Raw genomic sequence first — 22454 nt, 5'->3', positions numbered from 1 at the left:
CTTTACCTTTCAGGAATTGTTCCATTTTAATTTCATGTTCACAAGTAGTAAAAGGGGTCTCTTTTTTAAATTCACAGTAGATTGGCTGAAATTTGTTTGTTTGCTCATTACAAATTGGTTTGCTTTTTGGCTTTAGTGGGGAATCCTCTTGGTTAAGGTCTTCCAGATCTTGAGTCACTGAAAAGGAATCATTGTATATTTTGTGAGAGTCTAAGTGAAAACTTAAGTTACCTGTAATATCATCTAAGTTTTGTTTAGTATTTGCCGCCTCCCCTCTGTTCACTAAATGTTCACTTAAACAAAACGGTATTGTCTCTGTGTTATTTCTCTCTGTCTTCTCTGAATTATATTCTTTAGCACTGAAAGCCAGTAAGATGTCAGAAGCGGAGCTGTCAACATGTTTCACACTTACTGAATATGGACAATATCCTTCTTGGAGAGCATTCACAAATTTTACAGACTCATTGTTTCTATTAACTGACTCATTCAAACTGACACTACCACCTACTGTATCTGTTCCTTGATTTCTATTTTCAGGAAGCTCTTCATCATATACTAGTGTTCTTAAACCATCTGTTGCTATAGACTCCATATTTAGTGTATACGTCTGACAGCTGCTATCCAGTAAGTCCCTGTAAGATAAAGGAGTACTGTAGTATGGATTTCCAGTCATTTCTTTTTTTTGCAGTTTTGACCTATGCTCCCCTTCGCCTACTGATAGTGCTTTCTGTATATTAACCTCTGCTTCCACTGGTGCTGAGTGCAGGACTTGAAATTTTTTCCCAGTGTCTACAGGGCATACCACATGGCAAATTCCTTCAACTGTAACAGCTGAATGATCTACGTCTGCTGCAATCAGTCCATGATTGGTAGCTGGCATCTCTTCATCCATTTTTAGATCTTCAGCATCTACAATACAAATACTATAAAATTCCTTATCTCTTCTATATCGTTTATGGTCTATATCCATATATGCCAAGGCTGGAACTGCTGTTTGTCTGTGTGATGTATCTGAAATCTTTCTATGGCTTTCATGACTGTTGTCTTGAACACACTCTACAGTTTCATTCTGTGTTTGTGAATGGTCACAATCAAGTGGGTAGTATTCCAGGTAACTCACATTTAACAAAGTCTCTTCCTGTAAATCTTGATCTAAAGCCACTGGTTCCCATGAAGGAGAAACACAGTCCAATGAGCAACATGGCTCTCTGGCTATAATCGATTTGTTTCCATGATTACTATTACACTGAGTGATTTCTGTATTAGTCACACACACAGTATTCCTTTTGGTATTTTCAATTACTACTTCACCAATGTCCAAGTTTTTTACTTTATTCTCTTCAAAATTTTTGTATGTGTTAAAGCCCTTTAGCATATGGCTAAATGAAAGAAAGAAGTTAAAAGGTCTGTCATGCTGCTTCTTAGCAACTCGGTCACAGTTAGTAGTCTCCAAACTTTTATATGATGGATACTTTGTTTTTCTATCCCAGAAACCACGCTTAATATTTGACTCCTTACAGTCATCAGTATGAACACACTCAATACTGACTAAACCAGCTGTCCCATTAGCTGTCTTTTCTATTGCGTGCAGTTCCTTACTTTCCACAGTTTCTAAAATTGAAGGTAAAGTTTTACTTATCCTGGTTTCTGGTGCCTCCTCTTCCACAGATTTTTGTAACAAGCCAGTTTTTTCACTGTTTTTGCTGGTAGTTAGTTCTTTACTGAAGCAGCAACCCATGTTTAAGAAGCTGTACTACAGGAGAGAGTTCACATTGCTAATTGCTTCTGGTACCTCTAAACTAACTTGCTACTGATTCTGAAAAGACAAGCCAACACCCAGGTGCTAAAAATAAAACATTTTTGAACAGTGCAGGGAGCTCATATGGCATTGCCACTCAAAGTCCAAACCCCAGTTAGAGCAATGCTTTAATGTTTCATTATATGTACGGCCATGTCTAAGCCAAATAGTTTTTCTAACAAAAACATTAGACTTTGCTAATATTTCAAGGTCAGTGAGCATTTAATTGTTCCATTTCCCGAGAAGTTTCTTTAAACCCAACTACATTAAAATATTTTCTCTTTCACCCAAGTGTGAACATGCCCTAACTTTGTTTTCCTTGACGTTTCAGATATGCCCATCAAAATAACTAAAGCAGAGGCTCACATAAATTTGATTCACATTTGAAGTAGCAGTAGTAGTAAGAGAAGAACTATTACTTAAGCAACTACGCACATTACCATGCTCTGACAGTGTTTCTATAAGAGTAAACATACACTGAGGAGTTACTTTTTTTAGAAAAGTGAATTAAGGTCACAACTCTTGTGCTCAGGAGTCATTGTAAGCTATCCAAATTTGTCTGTTCCAAGCAACTTTCTCTTAAAAAGAATTTGTCAACAATATAAAACCATCACTTGTCCAAAAAGTATATGTAAACATAGTAATGGTTCAGGTAGCTTGCTATTCCACCCTTCCCCCAACCCACCCACCTATACAGCTCTCAAGTACATCAGATGTGCTTGCAGGCTTAAAGGGAAACCACTTTAATGAAATCAACATCATAGCATACATCATTTTTATTTTATTTCAATAAATGTCTTACTATATGCATTAGCTTTCTTCAATTGAAAGCCATGCAACATATCAATACTTATGGCTAGTCATATCTGTGTAAGTTTTACTCGCATTTTTCAGGCCTTTCAAATTCTGACCAAGTTTACAGAGGTCTCATCACAAAGAAGAAACATCTGGGTCACCATACCTCTGCAATGTAAAAGGAGCAGTTCTATTTCACTCTAACATGTTGGCTTTTTATTTGAATTCTCTTGCCCTCCTGTACTCTCCTTTCTCTTTACCTACATGGTACTTCTCTTCTTCCATTTATCCATGCCACTTTTGCCAAAAATCTCTTGCTCACGCATTCTATGTCTCTTCTACTGCAAGCGTAATTCTCTACCTCTCATTCACAACCAGGCATTCTTCCATCTGCTCGCTCTCCCATTCATGCCTTCCATAAGGTTTGACTATTTTACCATTACTAAGTGTATTATGTTTATTATAGCCAGACAACGGAACCATCAACCTTGCATCACCTGGGCTTGCCTTATAACCAAAGTACTCTTGAGGCTGTCTAAGGATCCCTAGCCTTTTCTAGCCTGTGGCTAGCATGTGAGAAGTGTGCCTCTACTTCAGCACAGAACATTCCCCTGGCTACTGGAAGAAAGTTCCTGTTCCTCTCATTCACAAATTCTAAGATTCACCACTTGTAGTAATGACAACCTACCCACCTCCCAGGATCTTCTTTGTTTTCCTTTGCAAACAGACAGCTTATTCTGCTATTGCTTAGAGCTTTCCCAAGAAGCATCAGCAGGAAACCGATCAGTTAAGAAGTTTCACTGCCACTTTCAAAATTGTAAAAAAGTCAAATCTTGTCAATTAAAGTGCTGCACTTAACATTTATTCTGCTGCTGCCTAACAAGCACTGAACAGCAGCATAGGTGATGGCCCCATGTCTGTAGACTCAGGAAGATGACTGGGTATCATTTCACACTTAGTGCAGCTAAGGAGAATGCAACATGAGTATGTGGGGCAGGGTTTAAGCAAAACATACTCCTGAAGGTATGACAAACACTTGTCTACTTGCTTGGGAAAAGTTTTCAAGTTCTGAAAGAAGTTTCCAAAATACTATTGAGCACACAATCCTTCAGCTTCAGTTTAAACAAATCCACAATCACTTTCTTCTCAGATTGCTTAGCTATTTCTAACTTGTCTATTCCCCATCTTACACAGCTGAAATTCTTTTATAAAATTTTTTTACACTTCCCCAGCTTACTATATTGCCTGAGATATTTCACTACCCTTATGAGAATGGTAGAAAAGATTAAATTTTTCCAGTCTACTGGCAGTCCCCAACTTACGAACACATCAACTTACCACCATTTGTGCTTATTACCAACCTCCCATTAACCCCATTTTACTGTACTGTATAATATTGCTGAGTTGAGAACCACGTACTTTTAGTTTTTTAAACAGCATGGTATGAGAACTAGACCTCAGTCATGGCAGCAGCTGACATGTTATCCCCCCTTCCCTCCACTTGGTTTTGGTTCTCAGTAGCACATTGCGTTTGCGTGTCTGCGATCGGGCAGCGGGTTTGTTTCGTTTTGCCCTTACAATATTTTCTGTGTTTTGCTTTTCCTCATACATTTTGCCCTTACAGTATTTTCTGTTTGCTTGTGGCCATTATGGCAAATAAAAGAAATAGTGCTAGGGATAAGGGTGGCAAAAGAAAGAGAGAGAAGATACTGAGTTAGAACAGAAAATAGCAATAGTGAGGCAATATGAATGGGGTCAAACAGTGTAATTCAAGGTGTGTTGTTGTTCTGTATGTGCTTTGTTACGTTGGAAGTGCTAGTGAATTAATGTTATAAACATTACTGGTAGTGGGCAGTTGATAGCTCCCTGTATAAAGGTATTTCCAACTTATGACCAAATCAAGTTACAGCCAGGTGTTCAGAACTAACATGTTTGTAAGTCAGGGACTACCTGTATTTAGTATACAAAGTTGTACACAAAAAAAAAAAAGTCTTGCAGGTTTTGCACTGGATCTGTGCGTTACTACCTTACTATTCATTCTGCTTTTTTCTCTCACTGAATTTAATGTTTGCCAGATGGGGACTAGCCATTTGGAAAGACTGTCAATGAAGAGAATTACTTATAATCCTTTTACTGTGGTAAAACGTTTTCTATCAGATACTCACTGCTGAGCTTGCTCTCCCATACTGGGACTAACACACAAGCTTTAATTTTCAGAATTGTAAAAAGAAGATGGCTCACCAGTAAGGTGCTGGCCACAGCTGATAAGGCATAAAAGACCCACCTACACCTGGAGACATAGACTGCTTTCAAGAAAAAAAGGCATTCAAAAAGAAGTAAAAAACAAGCCCCATTTCCAAAAAGGGGAATGAATTCTTTTGCAAAATGGTCTTTGTAAGTAACCAATTTACAAAAGAAAATTGCAATATACAGGTTCCAAATGTATGAAACAAGAGACCATACCAGTGAAAAAACAATAAAGGGGTAGGGGTCAGATTTAATCATACTATCTGGAGACATCCCATAAGAGACATGAGGTGGGAGAGGCACAAAAGGATATCACAATTAGTCTCAATTCTCTCCAGGTTGATCAGGAACTTGTGTTAGTATTTGGGATGGGGATGCGGAAGGAATTATAGTATAAAAATAGAGCTTGCAGTTGCTTTTAAAAATATTTCAAGAATTTGCAGGTGAGCCATAGGGGAAAAAAGTATTCCTAGATGAGTAAGGATTAAGTGAGTCAGCCCTTGCATTAACTAATGCATATAGACAGAAGCTGGACATATGTCAATTGATAATTCTAGGGGAAGGAAGGATCTTTACTTATATAAGTACAGTAGGAAAAGAACGCTGAAAATGCTAGTCTGGATTGAGCAACATCTTTGTTCAGCTAGACTTCTTTTACCTTGGGGAGCAGTGTTGTGAGGTGGCTGCAGAAAGGACTTTAACAGGCCAAAATCAGTTCTCTCCGGCTGGCTGAAGCCCCCGGTTTCCATGTACTTTCTGCAAGGTGTGTACAATTTTCTTTCAAATGATTTCATCAGATATTTGCATGCTCCTCTTCTGTACACAGTGTGTATTTTGCTCAAATATAGTCTTCACTACAGAAGCTTTCTGCAAACGATTTCTTGTGGGCCAGTGGTATTAGTCTGTTGCAGACTAAACTGTTCTGCGCACAGAACAAAAACTGAATTTGGGAAGTGCTACTCACTGTCCCAGGTCTTAAAAGCTAAAATACATTCTATCCCACAGACAGCTGAACAGACTAACAGACATGCACGTCTCAAAGCAATAACATGGCTAATTTTCAGAAGAAACATGGAGCCTCTCAAAATTGCTGAACTGTCAGAAAAATTAATCCAATTTCCCAAGAAATTTCCCTTACAACCCCAAAGCAACAGAAAAGATAAAGACCATCTTGGCCCAAATTACCCAATCTGAACAATAGCACAAATCCCTGTGGCTGAATTGTTTTTTCAGATGGGATATCTGATGCACCATTGCTGCCATCTGCTGCCTTTTTTAAATTCTCTCTTAGGATAAGGTTCATCAAAAATATTGACAGGCTAATAATTTAGTTTCTTTTCATGTTTAGTCTTCATATTTTGCTGTTTTAAGTTCCAATTAAGAAATTTCTCACTTCAAACACTAATCTACGCTGAAAAAAAAAGACATCTTAGGCCTCACTGGGATGCTTACTGGGGGACCACCACAAAATAACAGTAACAAACAGCTCATGCTCTATTTGCAACCATCACCGTCTTCTAATCCTTTGTATGTGAACATTCAGTGGTGCTTGATTTCCTAGCTTAAGTCGCAATTTTTTTAAAACTATTTATTTATTTAAAAAAATAAATAAATAAATAAAGGGAGATGTGGTTATCAAGTACTATTTACAAGTTATGCAATTGCAGCTCATCACTACGGGAAAAAACCCCATGTTTCCTACCAAAACAAAAAAGCAGTCAAGGCATTGTACCCAAGCGACTGACAGTGAAAACCCCATAATCTACCTCCTACACCGACTACAGTGCTGATTTGTTAACCTTGGTAATAATTTTTGAACTTCTGTGCTTTATATATTGAGTCTCTTCTGGTATGGCTATGATCTGAAGAAGTGGGTCTATCCCACGAAAGCTCACCACCTAATAAATCATTCTGTTAGTCTTTAAGGTGCTACTTGACTGCTTTTTTGTTTTGACAGAAAACAGACTAACACGGCTATCTCTCTGTCATATTTCCTATCACAGGCAAGGTTGAAATCTCAATTGGCAAATGTACAACAGCTCTTGTACCATGATATTATCTAGATATCTTAAACATGACTGGAGCCCAAATATATACATATATCCCAGCTTTCCTAGTGTTTAGATTTTTATTATAGTTCAACAATTCTCATTCAGGATGATTCTTTGGTTAAGCTGTTTTACAATTGCCCCCCCCCCCCCAGTGAATCTAGCAAAAGTTAGAGACACAGTTCAGAACCATCCTCCAATATTAACTTACATAGCAGCTTTTCTTAAAAACTTTTTCCAGTTCCCACTGTAAATAGTCTCTGGAAGATTACACAAGTTATTGATAGCCTTTTCAAGACAGTCAACTCTAGACACATGAAAAATTAAATACAAGTTTAAAACTAATCACTACATAGAGTAAAATTATCTTGTAATATAGCAAAATGAAATTTTTTCACTTGGGTCATGTTACACCACATTTGAAAACATAACAAACCACTTTAGTTTAGACTTCTGTTAACTTACATATAGAAGAAGTCCTCAAGACAGATGCCTTTATGAGCAGAGTGCTCAATCTTTCAAAAATCATACTAGCTGAGCTCAAATTAACATGGTTGATGTCTAGATTTAGATATATCAAGCCATGTCAGGAAGTCACCTTACAGGCAAAACAGTGTGCAAGAGCATTACATAAGGACTGTCCACAAAAGTACTTCACTGATTTTTCCTAATAAGATCTAGTTACAAAGGCAGCAATTCATGAGATTTCAGCCTTCCTGGTGCAGTTCCGAGTTATACTTTCTTCTTTAAGGTGGCTGATGAGGCTACGCTGCCTTATCCCTCAAAGCGAGAAACAAACCTGTGGCTAGAACCACACAACCCTCTGTGGTAAGGCTACAGAAGCTGCCCATTACCCTTTGCCTAGAGCATTCTCCTGATAAGATCTGTTGTCACTTGCTACTTGGAATAGTCCGCACTAAATATCAGGTTACAAGCTGGAGGCCCAAAGATATGTGCACGTGGGTTGGAAAACTCAGTTTTGCCAGAGCCACTCAATGTCCAGACCAAGCTGGTCTATAGTGAGATGGAGGATTTGGAGAGAAGATGGACGTACTGCACAGGCTAATTCATTTGATATGCCTAACCAGGTCTGCTGGTCCAACCCAGTAACTGATCGTTCTAGACCTTCGCCAAGAACAGCTCTGCAGCCACTGATACGCATCAAGAGTCATGCTAGAAATGGAGGACTCAGCTGTCAATGAATCTGGACTGGAGGCCTGGGCCAGGAGTCACCAGGCACTAAAATAAGTCTGGAATCTTCTGATGAAAAACCATTCCACAAGCTCCCTTCCCTCATGTGCTATCCCTGAATATTTCCAGTGTTTCCTCTCCAATCTTGCCACCCTTCTCGTGGACTCTTGTAATGATTACTATCTAGTGTCATCTAGCCACAGAGAGATAGCTGTGTTAGTCTGTATCTTCCCAAAACAAAAAAAACAGTTCTGTAACCCTTTAAAGACTAACAAAATGATTTATTAGGTGATGAGCTTTCATGGAACAGAAATTCCAGATCTGTACAAGTGGGTCTGTCCCACGAAAGCTCATCACCTAATAAGTTGTTTGTTATGCTTGAAGTGCTACAAGACTGCTCTCTCGTTTAGTGTCAGCTAGATTAACAGCTACAGAAGGACAGGCCGCCAGAGGCAACCAGATTATACATAACCTGGAAACAGAGCCAATGAGTGTTTGACAAAATATTGCTTTAATTGTACGTTGAAGGAAAGCAGTGCTGCACTTCATGCACTAATGTGTTTGCACTGTTCCCAGCCCTTTAAGTAGGAGGACGAGACATATGACTGTCAGCTGAAGCTTCTGCATAACCTTCAAAGGTAGAGCCAAGAACAGTATACTGCTCAATTCTAACCTAAAGATTATCAAGGCATAAATGACTGGCAAGGTTTATATTAAGGAATTTCAGTCTCCATTAGGCCTAAGGCTATGCCTACACTAGATATACCAGTTGACCGCTAATACACCATTTTAGCTATACCAATTGCATAGCTAGTATCAGCTTTTCAGCTGTTGACTTTCATGGCTGTCTTCATGGAAAAAGGTCAATGAGAGCACTCTTCACATTGACCTTCCTTAATCCTCACAGCTCATGAGGAGTTGCAGAGTCGATATGGAACCTGGAAAGCACCATTGCACGTGTGAGTGAAATGGCACCCTGGAAAATCAACCCTCCGCGAGTCAATCTTCCAAGGTAATGTAGATGTAGCCTAAGTGTAACTGAAATACTGTTGGAACCACCACTGGATCATTAGCATATATGGCAGAGTCTGTAAGTAGCTCAGAATTTTTGATAAAAAACCCAAACTACTCTACCAATAGATGTGACAGATGCAATCCCATTACATTCCTACAGCTGTGCTCACTTGGTCAATGGAGGTCTTTGTCACCTCAAGGTAAGTTTCCATCAGCACGTTCTAAAACCCGTCATTTCAGCAGCTACCATGACAGTAAGCTCTTTGACAAGCAAAGGATCTATGACAAGCAATTGAAAATGGCGATGTATAAACCAGGTAACCTACTTAATTTTGACTAGGACATGCTATTTGAGCAGTAGGTAACTTGGACACAGTTTGTCTAGTTCAAGAATCCTCCCTCCTATGAGCAATAATCAAATTAGATGTCTTGATAATGGTCTGCTACTAGAACACACACATGCATGTGTGCGAAAACACTAGTAAAGACCACCCCTTTTGTGGCTGAAGAAAAGAATTATGACAGACGAAAATTCAGTTCACAGTTGTTTCAGGTTGTGACCTTGGGCAGGTCAGTCACTGAGCCTCAGTTTCCTGGTCTGTAAAATGAGACCAACAAGGCCAAGTACCAGGACAGACACCCAATAAAAAAATTAGTGACAGAATAGAGAACTGATAGTAATTTAGTACTAGAGGAACAAAAAAAAACTTTGGGGCCAGAATGGGACAATGATCCTAGATCTACTTAAAGAATAAAACCGAAGTCACGTAGCACTTTGAAGACTAACAAAATAATGTATTAAGTGATAAGTTTTTGGGAGGATCACAGGAAGGGACATTGGGGGTGGAAGGGCTCAGAAAATGGGTGGGATGCTCAGGAAAGGGGTGCTTGGAGGCTCCAGGTCATGCCCCAAAAGGAGAAGGGTGCTCAGAGAAAGATGCCGGAAGGGTACCTCATCGAGCTGGGAACATGACAACTGCCCCCGCTGCCCGTCTCAGGGCCTCTGTTCACTCATTGATCCAGTGGCAGTGGTGTGTGTGTGGGGGGGGTCCCTTGGCGGAGGCTGTGCAGGAGAAATCAGAGGGTCTGGGGAGGCAGAACAAGTGCCAATCATGCTGCACCCCCTGCTTACAAAATGTCACACCCCCTCTGGGGGGCACACACTCCACTTTGTGCACCCCTGCACTAACAGATACAGTTTCCAAACTGTTTCAAACAAAGAGTCTTAACATAATGTTTTCATTGGTCATTGAAGGCTGTATGGCATATATTCACTGAGATTTCCTTAATATAAGATTGAAGAAATCCCTTTGCCTCACTTACAGCTTGTCTACATAAGAGGAGATTTAAAGTGGATCAAACCAAAGTAAGTCTGTTTCAAAATGGGTTTATACATGATGCACTCCATTGCACATATATTCCACATCTGCCTTCAGCTCTGGAATTCTTTCGTCAAGTGGACCAGGATTCCTGCCAAATTTATTTGTGCAATCTGTTATTCATGTGCACACATCTGACTCTATGCTTTCAAAGGATACCCCACAGTGCTCTGAAAGGTGATCATTGCCAATGCATCTGTTAATTTGCATGTCATCCTCCCCTCTGGCGCAACTTCCCAGGACAATCCCTTCCCTCTTTGCAGCTGGAGCAGAGCCAGAGTTCTCATTTGCTCATGGATCCCACTGCATCACTCTTGGAGCCAGGAAGAGACCCTGGATTTCCTTATCTGGAGAAAAAGTTCTAGTGCAGGACATTCTTGTGGCCAGCCACTGGAATAGAGACCTTTTAGATCCAGGACTGGGACAATGACCACTGTGTGAAAAGGAGCAAATGTTTTAAGAGGAAAGTCCGTGGAAATGAAGGTTAATGGCTACCTGGCAGAAGACAACCTCTCTAGTGTATGATGAGCTGTACAAAATCTTAGCACAACTCATCCAAGATGCCACATGGAACCTGCTCTTCCCATAACCACAGATGGCCACTGGAGGATGAGTAGGAGGATGCTGGAGAAGAGCTGATTCTTGAGAGAGTTTGGATCTTTGTGGGACACTGAACCCTAATGCTAACCAGTTGAGACAGCTGTAATCATGCCTTGACATAAGACATGCTGATACCTCTGCTGCGCAAGCAGAGGCTCAGTCCCAGACACAAAGTCAGACTGCAACTAGAGTCTCACTTCCTGAAAGGAACTTCAGCAAGTACCTATTTTTACACTTCATTATTGTTGTCCTATATTGCCTTCTGTCTTTTGTTCTGGCTGCACTTTAGACTGATGAGAGCTAGAAGTCCACCCCCCAAATCACTCTGTCCATCAGCACATACCATCCCAGAACCTCCACATATATCTCCCAAAAATGGCAGTGGCTCTGCCCAGTGAGTGGTCTCTACCTCATGCAAATTGCTATTATCAGTACTCAGGACCATAGCATAGTTGCCCCTTGTGCATCATTGTCTACCCTTCCCTTGTTTGTCTTACCTAGGACACGCCACCTGTTCAACAGCCCAAAATGGCAGCTGGCTGCATGGTACAACCACAGCCTCCATCCCATACCCACAGCACATCAGATTAGTAACAATTTATTGTTGCAAAATGCAGCTGAGACAGTGCTTTCAGGAGAACAAATCTGGTTGATGTTCAGCATTTACTTAAGCAATAAATGGACACTGCATGTCCAGAAAAAGGTACAAACAGCAGTTCTCTGCTGAGGTCTGAATGTGCTATAACATTCATTCCATTGACAATGACAGCAGGATATCACCGCCACTCTCTCCATGCTTGCACGGGGTAACACCAAATTTAAAACTGAGCAACTGTTGGATTTTAGAACAAGTCTTGTGGCACCTTATAGGTTAACATATTTTGGAGCATAAGCTTTCGTGGGTAACGACCCGCTTCATCAGATCCATCTGATGAAGCGGGCCTTTACCCACAAAAGCTTATGCTCCAAAATATCTGTTAGTCTATAAGGTGCCACAAGACTTCTTCTTGTTCTCAAAGCTACAGACTAACACGGCTACCTCTCTGATACTTGTTGGATTTTAGTTTGCACAGCACAAGGAACAGTTGTATGCTCATCAGTATACCACATCTATTCTCTCCTCCCCTGCAGCTATCGTTCCCAAGCCCTTTCCACTCCTGCAGTGGCCCCTTCTGGTTAATAACATCAGACTCTCTCATCAGTCTGCCTTTCGCCTTTAAGTAATACTGTTCTCTGCCTCCTAGGCACTGGCATAAGTGTAACATCAGAGAGAGGACAGCTTAAGAGGATCAAAAGGAACTCTGGTCAGCCTCTGAGGCAACCCGAGCCTCTCCAACAACGAAAAGGCCTAAAACAAAAACTTCAAAACTAAAGTGAGAACATAATCCCAACGCAACCTTCCCCATTCTCACTACCTACTAAAACACAGCAGCAAAATACAGTAGACAGAAATCAATCCTAGTGTGCCCCGCATCTCTTCACACGCAGGCAGGTCACTTACCATCTCCGAAGGTCCTCAAAGCTGGTGAGTACCTTAACAAGAGAAGTATCAGAGGAGTAGCTATGTTAGTCTGGATCTGTAACAGCAATGAAGGGTCCTGTGGCACCTTATAGACTAACAGAAAAGTTCTGAGCATGAGCTTTTGAGAGCACAGACTCACTTCATCAGATGCTGCTCATGGAAATCTGCAGGGCCAGGTATAAATAAAACCAGAGCAAGGCTGGGGATAACAACGTTAGCTTAGTCAGGAAGGGTGAGGCTTACTACCAGCAGTTGATCTGGAGGTGTGAACACCAAGGGAAGGGAAGCTGCTTTTGTATTTAGCCAGCCATTCGCAGTCTACGTGTAATAAATGAAAGTGCTACCACGGCTACATCAACAAAAAGCGACCATTTCCCCTTCCTACTTCCAAAACTCCAATCATCACAGCACTTGCAGCAGCAGTCCAGTTCACCATCAAGGACAGGGCTTCTACTCACTGTTGAGAGGCTGGTCTACTAGAAACAAAAAAGGAAAACCTGAGACAAGATGTCTGGAGAACTCCTGGCAGTCCCAAAACAGTGGCCCCACTGGCTGAGAGGCAGAGGCTGTATGTGAAGACTCAAGAGGAGAGAAAACAAAAAAAAAAAGGAATCAGCAGATGAAACTCACAAAAGCTACCCTGAGCTAAAATGCTCTCATACAAAAAACAAGCTCCTGCGTGGCCACACCACCAGCTACTGGCACCAGCATCAACTCCTCCCTGCCATACCCATGGCGGACCTGCAGCAGCGGCTGCTCCCCTCTCCGGTCCCACAACAGGAACAACTGGTGGGCAAAGTCCAGAACTTCTGAACCTTGGAATCAGATATTGCCCTTCAAACAAGACCTAGGCACACCAGCTTACAGATCTTTCCCCCTGCCAACTTTTTTATTCTCTCTTTACGTTTTCTTGCAGTTTTAGTTTTGTTCATGTTGTTTTATTGAAAATTTGGTTTTGGCTGGTTAGAATGTTCTGGTATCATTTATTCAATGTTTTTGGCCAAGTAACTATTTCATAATAAAAACGGAAGTCCATTTTCATCCATTCAGACTTCAAAGCCTTTAAAACAGCAGTGTCCAATAGGAATTCAAAGCTTGCCACATCTCATAGAACACTAGGACTGGAAGGGATCTCGAGATGCCATTGAGTCCAGCCCCCTGTCCCCATGGCAGGACCAAGTACTGTCTAAACCATCCCTCATAAACATCTATCTAACCTGTTCTTAAATATCTCCAGCAATGGACATTCCACAACCTCCCTTGGCAATTTATTCCACTGTTTGACCACCTTGACAGTTAGGAACTTTTTCCTAATGTCCAACCTAAACCTCCCAATCTGTGGTTGTCTTTCCATATTCGCCACGTTATATAATACAAAACTTCATTAATGTTAGAAAATAAATATCCTCTGGCCTTGGATTTTGCACGAAACTGTGAGACGATACAATAAGTCACAGACAAGCTGCAGCAACATGAGTCGTTGCACCAAAGTAAGGCTCACTATGGGAAGGCTTTTAACCCTGCGTAGCCTGTAGTCCCACTCCCCTGGCTGGGAATGACGCAGCTCCAGATGTTCCCTGTGAGTAGCGCACTGACAGTATTGCTGCCCCCACATGTTAAAGGGCCTGATGCCAAGCCCTCATCCTTGCTATGCCCTGCAGTGCTCCCTTTCAGTGTGGGCGGCATCAGTGCCAACAAGGTTTCTCCACTGGCTGATAGGCTGCCTCGCCTGGGTGAGTGCAGGGATGAATAAGGCTGCTTCTGGGACGTGGCAAGGCAAGACCGGAGGTCAGTGCCTGCAAACGCAAACAGCTATGTGCAGGAGCACGCCCAAGTGTCTCACTTTGGCAGCAGTTAGTCTCGGGTTTGGGAGCGTTGCACCTTTTCTAAATGTCTTGAGCACGTGTGACAAATTTGAAGAATCATAATTTCTTATGAGTTAGGTATGCATGCATCTGCCCCAACAGTGTCCCCTATTCACTACATGTGGCGAGTAGTGAACGTATTGACACCACAGCTTTAAACTAAAATAATTCAGTTTTTCGTATGTATGTAGGGAACATCCCACCTTCACCAACCTTAAAACATACTTCACTGTACAAAATCTAACCCAACTCAGCAGCTGGACACACAGTAGGGTTGTGAAGTGCCTAATCACACAAATCCAGTCACCTTTGCTCACTGCTCCTTCTAACTCCATCCTCCCTGCCCATCACTCGCTTTCTGCCCATTCTGACACACAGTATCACAAATATTGTACAGAACACAGCTCTAACAGTTGGACTCCTGCTGCTGCTTCCAAATGATGCTGTAAGTAGTGTCATCTGTTTTTCAAAACAACCAAATTCACACAGCCACCTGCCTGCAACTCCTCAGACACAGAATTTTCCTTTCTTCCACTTGGTAGTAAGATAGGTGAAGACCACAGCTAAAAATGTCTGTAAACACTAATTCGGCCCATTCAACCTCTGCATACTCACGCCACAACAGCACAGGGCATTTCTGGGTCCATACAGACAGAAAGCAATTAGAAAATGCTCGTCCAAAAAAGGATTAAGCAAAAACAGCAGAAATATCTGAACCCTCCTTTTAACACCCAACACCCCCCCGCCAACTTTCATGTCCCCTCCCACAATTCACAGTGAAACCAATTCCATGATGCACATTGCTCAGCTGCAAACAAAGGACCACGGAATAGGTCCCCACCCCAAGAATGCTACTCCTTCAGTTTGCAGCCATAGTTTGCTGAAATCACACCATGTGAACTGAAAACAGAAAAGAGTATTAAGTGTGATGTCTCCCCTGTAAGCTGTGGACTTATGTGGCCATGCAGAAGAGAGTCAAATGCCCCTCAGATGATTAGCAGAGCAGGGCACAGACAACAGCATGTGCAGATGCCCCCTCCGTGACATTGTTCCATCCTGCAGCTGCTCCCTGGAACCTCCTGCAAGCTGTACTGGTGGGATGGAGAGGACACAGTCTGGATAAAGAGCTGCTGCCATCTGAGGTCTACTCTGACGTGAGTCCTTTCTTAGAGAGCTTTTTCTGACATGTGCCCAGAAGCCAGATCACACACAGTCGGTCTCACTCCTGCGCCCTTGTACCTCATTTCTGCACAGCAGGAAAAGGGAAATCATGGGGCTTAGGAACAGAGCAGGAAAGCTTTCGAAGACTATCTTTCTGAGAGATGCCATGCATCGAATCCTCAACTTACACAGCAGCCAGCATATATACTCTCTCACCTCCCAACATATACTTGTACTAGTGTTACTCCTCACTTGGTACTTCCTGTAATACACATATATTTTCTAATTTTTCCTATCAAAGTGTGTTATTTTAGTGTTTGGTTGGTCTGTTCATTTCATAATTTAACTTTTACACTTAAAATTTGATTCTTTGAGTAGTCAGTTCTAGAATGACTAATCTTCCCCGGCTTGAATAATTTTAAAAATTACATTCAACATATCCAGGCTCTTTTTTGTTTCTATTGGGGTGCACTTCTGCACATGCTTCTGTATACATAATACTATGCACACGGATGGAAAAAATATTAGAGGGAATGTTGCTTGTGTGCATGCTATTAGCGGCACTTTCACACCAAGTTACCAAACATGCATCTAAAAATCTGTATTAAACCCTTGATAGGGACATATCCTTAGTATCATTGGACTAAAGTACATTTTGGAAATTCCCAAGAAACATGCTCACTTCGTCTACTCCCTGGTTAATATAAGCAATCTTGCCTCATAGCCCGATTTCTAAAAAGGAAGGTTGCAGTAGTACTTTAGTCTTATGTTATCAAATCTTGATAACCTTACTACTAGGGGAACCACTAATTGCTCAAACTATGGAGCAGTTAAATGCGCGTTGTAAGTTTTGACTGTATTGTATTCACAGACGAAGACTAACAACATTGAGAAAGATTAATTCTTTAGAGAAATTAACAAGCTTCTGTGGGTTCACTAGTTCGTTCAGACTGGTACCCAAAAAGAGAGTTATATTTGAAAGGTGTGCATCTATTCCAGAAATCTCCCAACAGGCTTAACAAAAAAGGTTGGGGAGGGGGTTACACTGAACTGGTAGGACAGACAGACAACCTAGGGACACACCACAGGGCACAGTCTGGGTGGCTAGCGATATGATTCAGCACATCACCAACAACATTTGGGCAACTGGGTTCTTGAGCTCTCAGGCTGGCCCTCCAAAAGCAGCATCACACTGTGCTAAATACTGCAGTGCACATATATCCAAAGCAATAACCTACAACTCTCTGCACCAATTTAGGGAAATATAGCTTCATGATCTTTGAACAATTAAAATCCATTCTTATATTTCAGCCAGGACCCTCTGCTGGAATTTCTTTGAAGATTTAAAAAAGTGTTTCAAAGTTATACAAAGAAATGGATTATATAGTCTCTCAGGGCTCAACTGAAGTGACAAGTTTCAATCATGAATCCACAGCCAACTTCTAGATTTTGTACAGGGAGCACCAAATTATTTCTAATTAATATTCAGACATTTTATACGAGATAAAGATATGGCTTTTTAAAGAAACCCCTTCACAGGCATAGTTTAATATACTAAATTATTGACAAACATGCTCTACACAAACAATACTCCAAGAGCTACAATACTGGTATAGCTCATGAAAAGCTTGAAAAAACAACACTTTACACAGAGAAAAGCTTAGCACTCCTGAATGTCAGAGACTGTGCTTATCCTTTAGGTCTAATGCCATGAAGAGCATTTCAAGATTTCCACACACATTAACTGTCTGCCTTCAGAGGCTCCTTTACCAGAGTTTAGGCATGAGATGAAATCTGTTTCCCCTGAAGTTATAATTCTAGAACTGGGGTCAGCAACAATTCCAAGGTGGAGTGCCGAAATGACCTTTTGACCTCAATGTACGGCCTACGTGCCAGTGATTCTTTTTAAAGTCACTAATAGTCCTACTTACAAGAGCTTCATTAATCAATCAAGATGCAGAGCTTTATTGCTTAGGTGGTGGTTGGTATCATTAGCGTGTCTTTTGTTAACAAACAAGTGGCATGGCTCTGAGTAAGCTCCTGGCTGCATGGAAGAGGAGAGGTGGTCCTGAGTTCCTACCTTGCATGCCAATGAAATCTACTTGTGCCGGGGGGTTGCTGAGCTCTATTACAAAAGATGGTTAATCCTATTTCTAAACAGATAAGGCAAAGCAAGAATTTGAGACTTAGCTCTAAAAAAAGGCTGAATTCAAATTTAAACTAAAGACATTTTCAAAGAACTAGTATTAGACAAAAAACAAATAGTGCTCGTGTCCCACTTTCAAAAGTGCTGGTGTCCCTCTTTCAAAGAAGACACTAACACAGTGGTTCCCAACCTTTTCAGTAACATGGCAAACTTCAATGAGACCAACAATTCCATGGCACACCCACTCTTTTCAGCTGAATCTACTGTTCTGTCATTTACTTAGATTTACTCTTTTTTTAAAAAAAAAAAAAAAAAAAAAAAAGCGGGTACTCAGCCAGCTCCCCAACCCCTCCCACAGCTCATCCTGCAGGCTGTGGGCTACCGAGGTGCCGGTACTCAATACTGGCAAGTACCAGCACAAAAAAAGCACTGCATTTACTAGGGTTACAGTCATCTCACAGGTTTGCAACATAGGGCATACAACGAGCTGAACAATGATCAAAAGCATTAACATTTCAAATCCACCCCAGAATACACTGTCTTAGACAGCGAGCACAGACTCCTTTTCAAAAGCTGCCCAATGCCATGCTAGAGATGTCATGTAACAAGTAACCCTTGAAAGCAGGCTTCTCTCCATGCTAGCCTACTGGAGCCAGGAAGGGACATTTAAACCATGTCCCAGCTCCAATAGGGTCTCTCCCTTGTTCACTCTTGCCACGGCAACCAGATGGCAGGGAGCCCGCCCCCACTCCTTCAGGCCAGGAAGTAGCATTTCAGCTGCCTCTTGTCACAAACAGGGTTGGGCGGGAGGGCTGGGATTTCCCCTCACCGTGCCATGAGAGAAAACAGACAAAATTTTCATGGCACACTTAGACAGTTCTCACAGCAGACCACTGAAAACCACTGCACTAATAAACTGACATGCTTTTCTTCAGACTTGCTATACTTACAAGGTCCAGGTGCGGCACTAATAATTTCTAATATTCTGACCATTTCCTGGAGTCAGATATTCTGAGGAGAGAACTTTAACATGGAAGAAACCGCTGTGCATCTCAAAGAATGTTATATGAATAGGGTTCAACATGTTTGTGTCTGTGATGCTGAAGAGAAGACATATCCACAATTGAGTTTCAGGCAGAACAAACTCAAGATAGAAAATCAATACAACTAAAAAGAAACAAGGCCCTCAAAGTCCACATATGCCCATGTTTTAGGGCAACCTGCAAAGCCCATCAGTCATAGTGAGAAAAGTAAAGTGCACTAGTTTAAAGTGGTTTGGTGAGGTTTGTTCTGTACTTCAGGAAAGCATGCTTTAAGTGGTAAGAGAAGATGTATAAGATAATACATTGTGCTGAATACAAGTACACAAACTCCCAGAGTGCAGTGGTCCCCCAAACTATAGAGCACACCCCCTAGGAAGGCACAGAGTAACACTTTGGCGTGTAGCAGGCCTGAGCCAGCCTGATCGGGGACAGGCAGAACACACCATCTATCTCCACTCTGCCCCAGCCACGCAGACACTAAAATCTGGTTAATCACAGTACTCGGCTTGCAGCAGTGAGAGGGGATTGACTGCAGGTGAGAAAAACAGCTGCAGCTGTTGGAGTCTGTAGGACCATTCAGGGGTGGATCAGGTGAGAGAGGTTCTATTTAACTCTGTGATGGGGTTCAGGGGTCCCCAAGCTCTGCACCCTGTCCACAGGCAGGAGTGACTCTCACTCAGCAGAAGAACAGCGAGTTTATTGGCTAGGAGTCAGTACAGCAGACAGGGACAGTCAGTCCGATCCACGTTGGGGAGAGGAGGCCCCAAGGGGCCCCTGGAGCCAGGCCCTTTCCCCCTATTTTTCTCTCTCCCCCAGCCCAGACTAACTGCTTTCAAACTCGCAGTTCCAATTCAAACTCCTCAGGCTCCACCTCCTCCTTTGTCTGCAGTACAAACGTGTCACCTGTTCCCCTCGGTTACCCACAGCAAGAGTCCCACACCTTCTGTGAGCTGCTCACACACAGGTACCTCCCAGTACATCACACTCTCTGCTCTTGTCCCTCATACCGTTCCTCCTCTCCCTTCTTGCCCCACTAGTCCCTGCCCTGGGTACCAGGGAATGTGAGTAATAGCAGGGATGAGACACAGGAGGAAAGGGGAGAACTGAATAAGGCTGGGGACCACCACCCTCTGAGATCATTTGAAACAGTACTTCAAAATATCCCAAAGGCAGTATGAAACAATGTTTTCAGGTAAGAGATACGAGAGATTAAAATATAAAGTATTGTTTATGCAAGAAGTCAGATTTTCCATTTGTTTAATTAAAAAAATAGCAAACCCAAATGTCTAAGTTATTTCGAACCATTTGCATTATCACTGTAAATAAGTTGCATTTACTATGAATTTTGCCAAAACCAATGAGAAGACCATGATGCAGTTTACTGGATGCTGCAAAGCAGCACCTGTTTTATGCAGTCTGCCAGAGTGCTTTGACTATGCAAATTCCCATTTTACACAAGCTCACAACTCTTTCCAGAGAAAGATATCCTAGACTTAGTCCTCTAAAGTTTCTGAAGTGTAGATTCTAGCAATTTCCTTTGACTGACTTCAGAGTTTAACAATTCTATTTGCTTAAAAAAAACAAAACGGCGTAACATTTTAATACTTACTCTTTGGACTGTCACCTTGTTGTGGTGAGCAGGCTTGTGTGTTCCAGTGAACCTAAGTGTGATGCCAGAGGGAGTCTCGTACTCCAAGCAGGGTCACCCATGGCAGCAAGGTCAAGAGGGAGCATCCAGATGAAGAATGATCCTAAGTCTTCAATGGCAGAACAGGTGCAGGATAGCAAAGGTAATGTTACAACAGCTGCCAAGGTCGAAGCGAACAGGAGACTCCCAGTCATCATGGATTCCATGTAATTGGACCTGAGCTTTCTATCTGTCAAGAACTGTGTGGTGGCTGCGATGCAAGAAACCCCCCACGTTAAAAGAATTCATGCACAGGCATCTTCCTCCACGTACTACTCTCCTAAACTTAAGCCCTACAGTGACTGGTGAATGGCAACAGGAGCGGGATTGTGAAATCTGGAAGCTTTCAGTCCTGGACTAGAACGCAGGTGGTGGGTGTATGTATTCGTTCCATTTCAACGACTGAAGTGGTAGAACAGTCCTGCTACTGCATGCATGACCATGAAGCCTTATTTAGGATCGACTCTGCTCATACCACAGGAGAGGGGGCTTGATACTGGATAACCATGTCCAGTGGTTCACCTGTACATGGTCGAAAAAAAAAAAATCTGATGTTGGAACAGACTATTCCATCTCTAATGGATAATCCAGACACTGGGTGATCCCAAAGATCCATGTAATTATTGCCCACCAGCTGTGACAATTCAACATCAATATAGCTGCCCTGGCAAAAATGCAGAGCTGTCCTTTGGGTCTAAAAGAAGGTGGCGGGTATTCATTTTTCTGAAGAGGAATCCCAATGGAAGAAAAAAAAATTCATGGAGTAAAATTTGCCATAAAAAAAATGAACTGAAAAAGATCCTATGTTGGCATCAATGAACATCTCATGACTCTCCGCTTGAAGCTTGTCAAAAACCAACAGGCAACTGCAATCAGTGCTTGTGCACCAACTCTGGAGACTGAGGTTGATGTGAAGAAGAAGTTCCACGCCCAATTGGGCATCGTCCTAAAAAAGATATCCCCAAAGACAAGATTATTCTCTTGGGGGATTTCAACGCCAGGGTCAGAAGAGTTGTGGACCTCTGACAGACTAACATTGGGAAAGAAGGCATCAGCCACACTGACTCCAATAAAGTACGCCTCCTCCTGAAATGTGCGGAACACAAGCTCATCACCAGAAACACCTTCTGCCAGAAAAACAGATTTAAGACCTCATGGTAATATCCTGGATTGAAGTACTGGAACCTCAGACTCTCATTGTGCACACTTGGGATCAGGGTGATGTCCACCTCACACGTGCAATGAGTAGTCCTGATTACTACTGGACCAAAATCACTCCATTATCCAACCCACAATGGCGATTAGGAGTGTCATCAAAATGGCGAAGTCAGAGGAAATAGATTCCACAAAAAACATACAAGGCTTGATGGACCATATTCTGACAACGTGACTTCCAGATAGCACTCCAAAGGAAGATGTCAACAGTACACTGTGAAGATGTAGAAGAACACTGGTGTCAACTGAAAAATGCCATCACTGGGGCTAGTGAAGAAACCATTGGCTACTCGTCCAGGAAGCATCAGGGCTGGTTTGACGAGAACAATGTGGAAATTGAAGACAATAAAGAAAGTCTTCAGGGCCTGGCAAAGCGACATCAACTGCAGAACTAAGAGAGAAGCGCATGCAAAGGCCAAGACAGAAAGGTCCAAGGTAAAACAAGGACTCTGAGAAACCAGTGGTGGACTGAGAAGGTGTGAGAATTCCAGCATCTCACAGATAATACAAGAGGTTTCTTCAAAGCTGTTTATGGACCTAGGAACCATGGAATCAATCACTTGAGATCAAAGCTGTTTGCAGGAGGGAGCACTAGATTGAGCTCTTGAACTCCCCACCCACCATGGTCCTAGAATCCCTTGACTAAATTCCTCAGTAAATGCCTAGGACCGATCCTGCAACACTTCCTACCCTGACTCAGGTCCAAGCTGCCATCAAAGCAAATGAAGTGTAACAAGACAACC

At 42.1% G+C, this 22454-nt stretch overlaps 2 protein-coding genes across 4 annotated transcripts in view; both read right to left on the bottom strand.

The window, feature by feature from the left end:
* LARP4B (La ribonucleoprotein 4B) overlaps nucleotides 1–22454 on the bottom strand; it is a 113136-nt gene that overhangs the window by 46941 nt on the left and 43741 nt on the right. The window contains exon 1 of one of the 2 annotated variants that reach the window (XM_074985034.1): nucleotides 7–141. The exons of the other annotated variant lie outside the window; for it this stretch is intronic. The gene's annotated coding sequence lies outside the window, so the exon portion shown is untranslated. Of the gene's footprint in view, nucleotides 1–6; nucleotides 142–22454 lie in introns of those variants that run through there. 2 annotated transcript variants of the gene reach the window in all.
* Nucleotides 95–1751, bottom strand: LOC142008105 (uncharacterized). 2 transcript variants are annotated; one of them, XM_074985036.1, is made up of 2 exons: nucleotides 803–1751; nucleotides 95–177 (listed from the first exon to the last, which is right to left on the bottom strand). In XM_074985036.1, the coding sequence occupies exons 1-2, from the start codon at nucleotides 1736–1738 to the stop codon at nucleotides 175–177; spliced, it is 939 nt and encodes a 312-aa protein (XP_074841137.1). In that variant the 5' UTR covers nucleotides 1739–1751; the 3' UTR covers nucleotides 95–174. The 2 variants fall into 2 exon arrangements, with proteins under 2 accessions (XP_074841137.1, XP_074841136.1); XM_074985035.1 differs by having other exon boundaries at nucleotides 126–177; nucleotides 740–1751.

This window comes from Carettochelys insculpta, chromosome 2 (genome assembly GCF_033958435.1).
Source record: "Carettochelys insculpta isolate YL-2023 chromosome 2, ASM3395843v1, whole genome shotgun sequence".
In the NCBI taxonomy this organism is placed as follows: domain Eukaryota; kingdom Metazoa; phylum Chordata; order Testudines; family Carettochelyidae; genus Carettochelys; species Carettochelys insculpta.
This window is presented reverse-complemented; position numbering and strand designations above follow the sequence as displayed.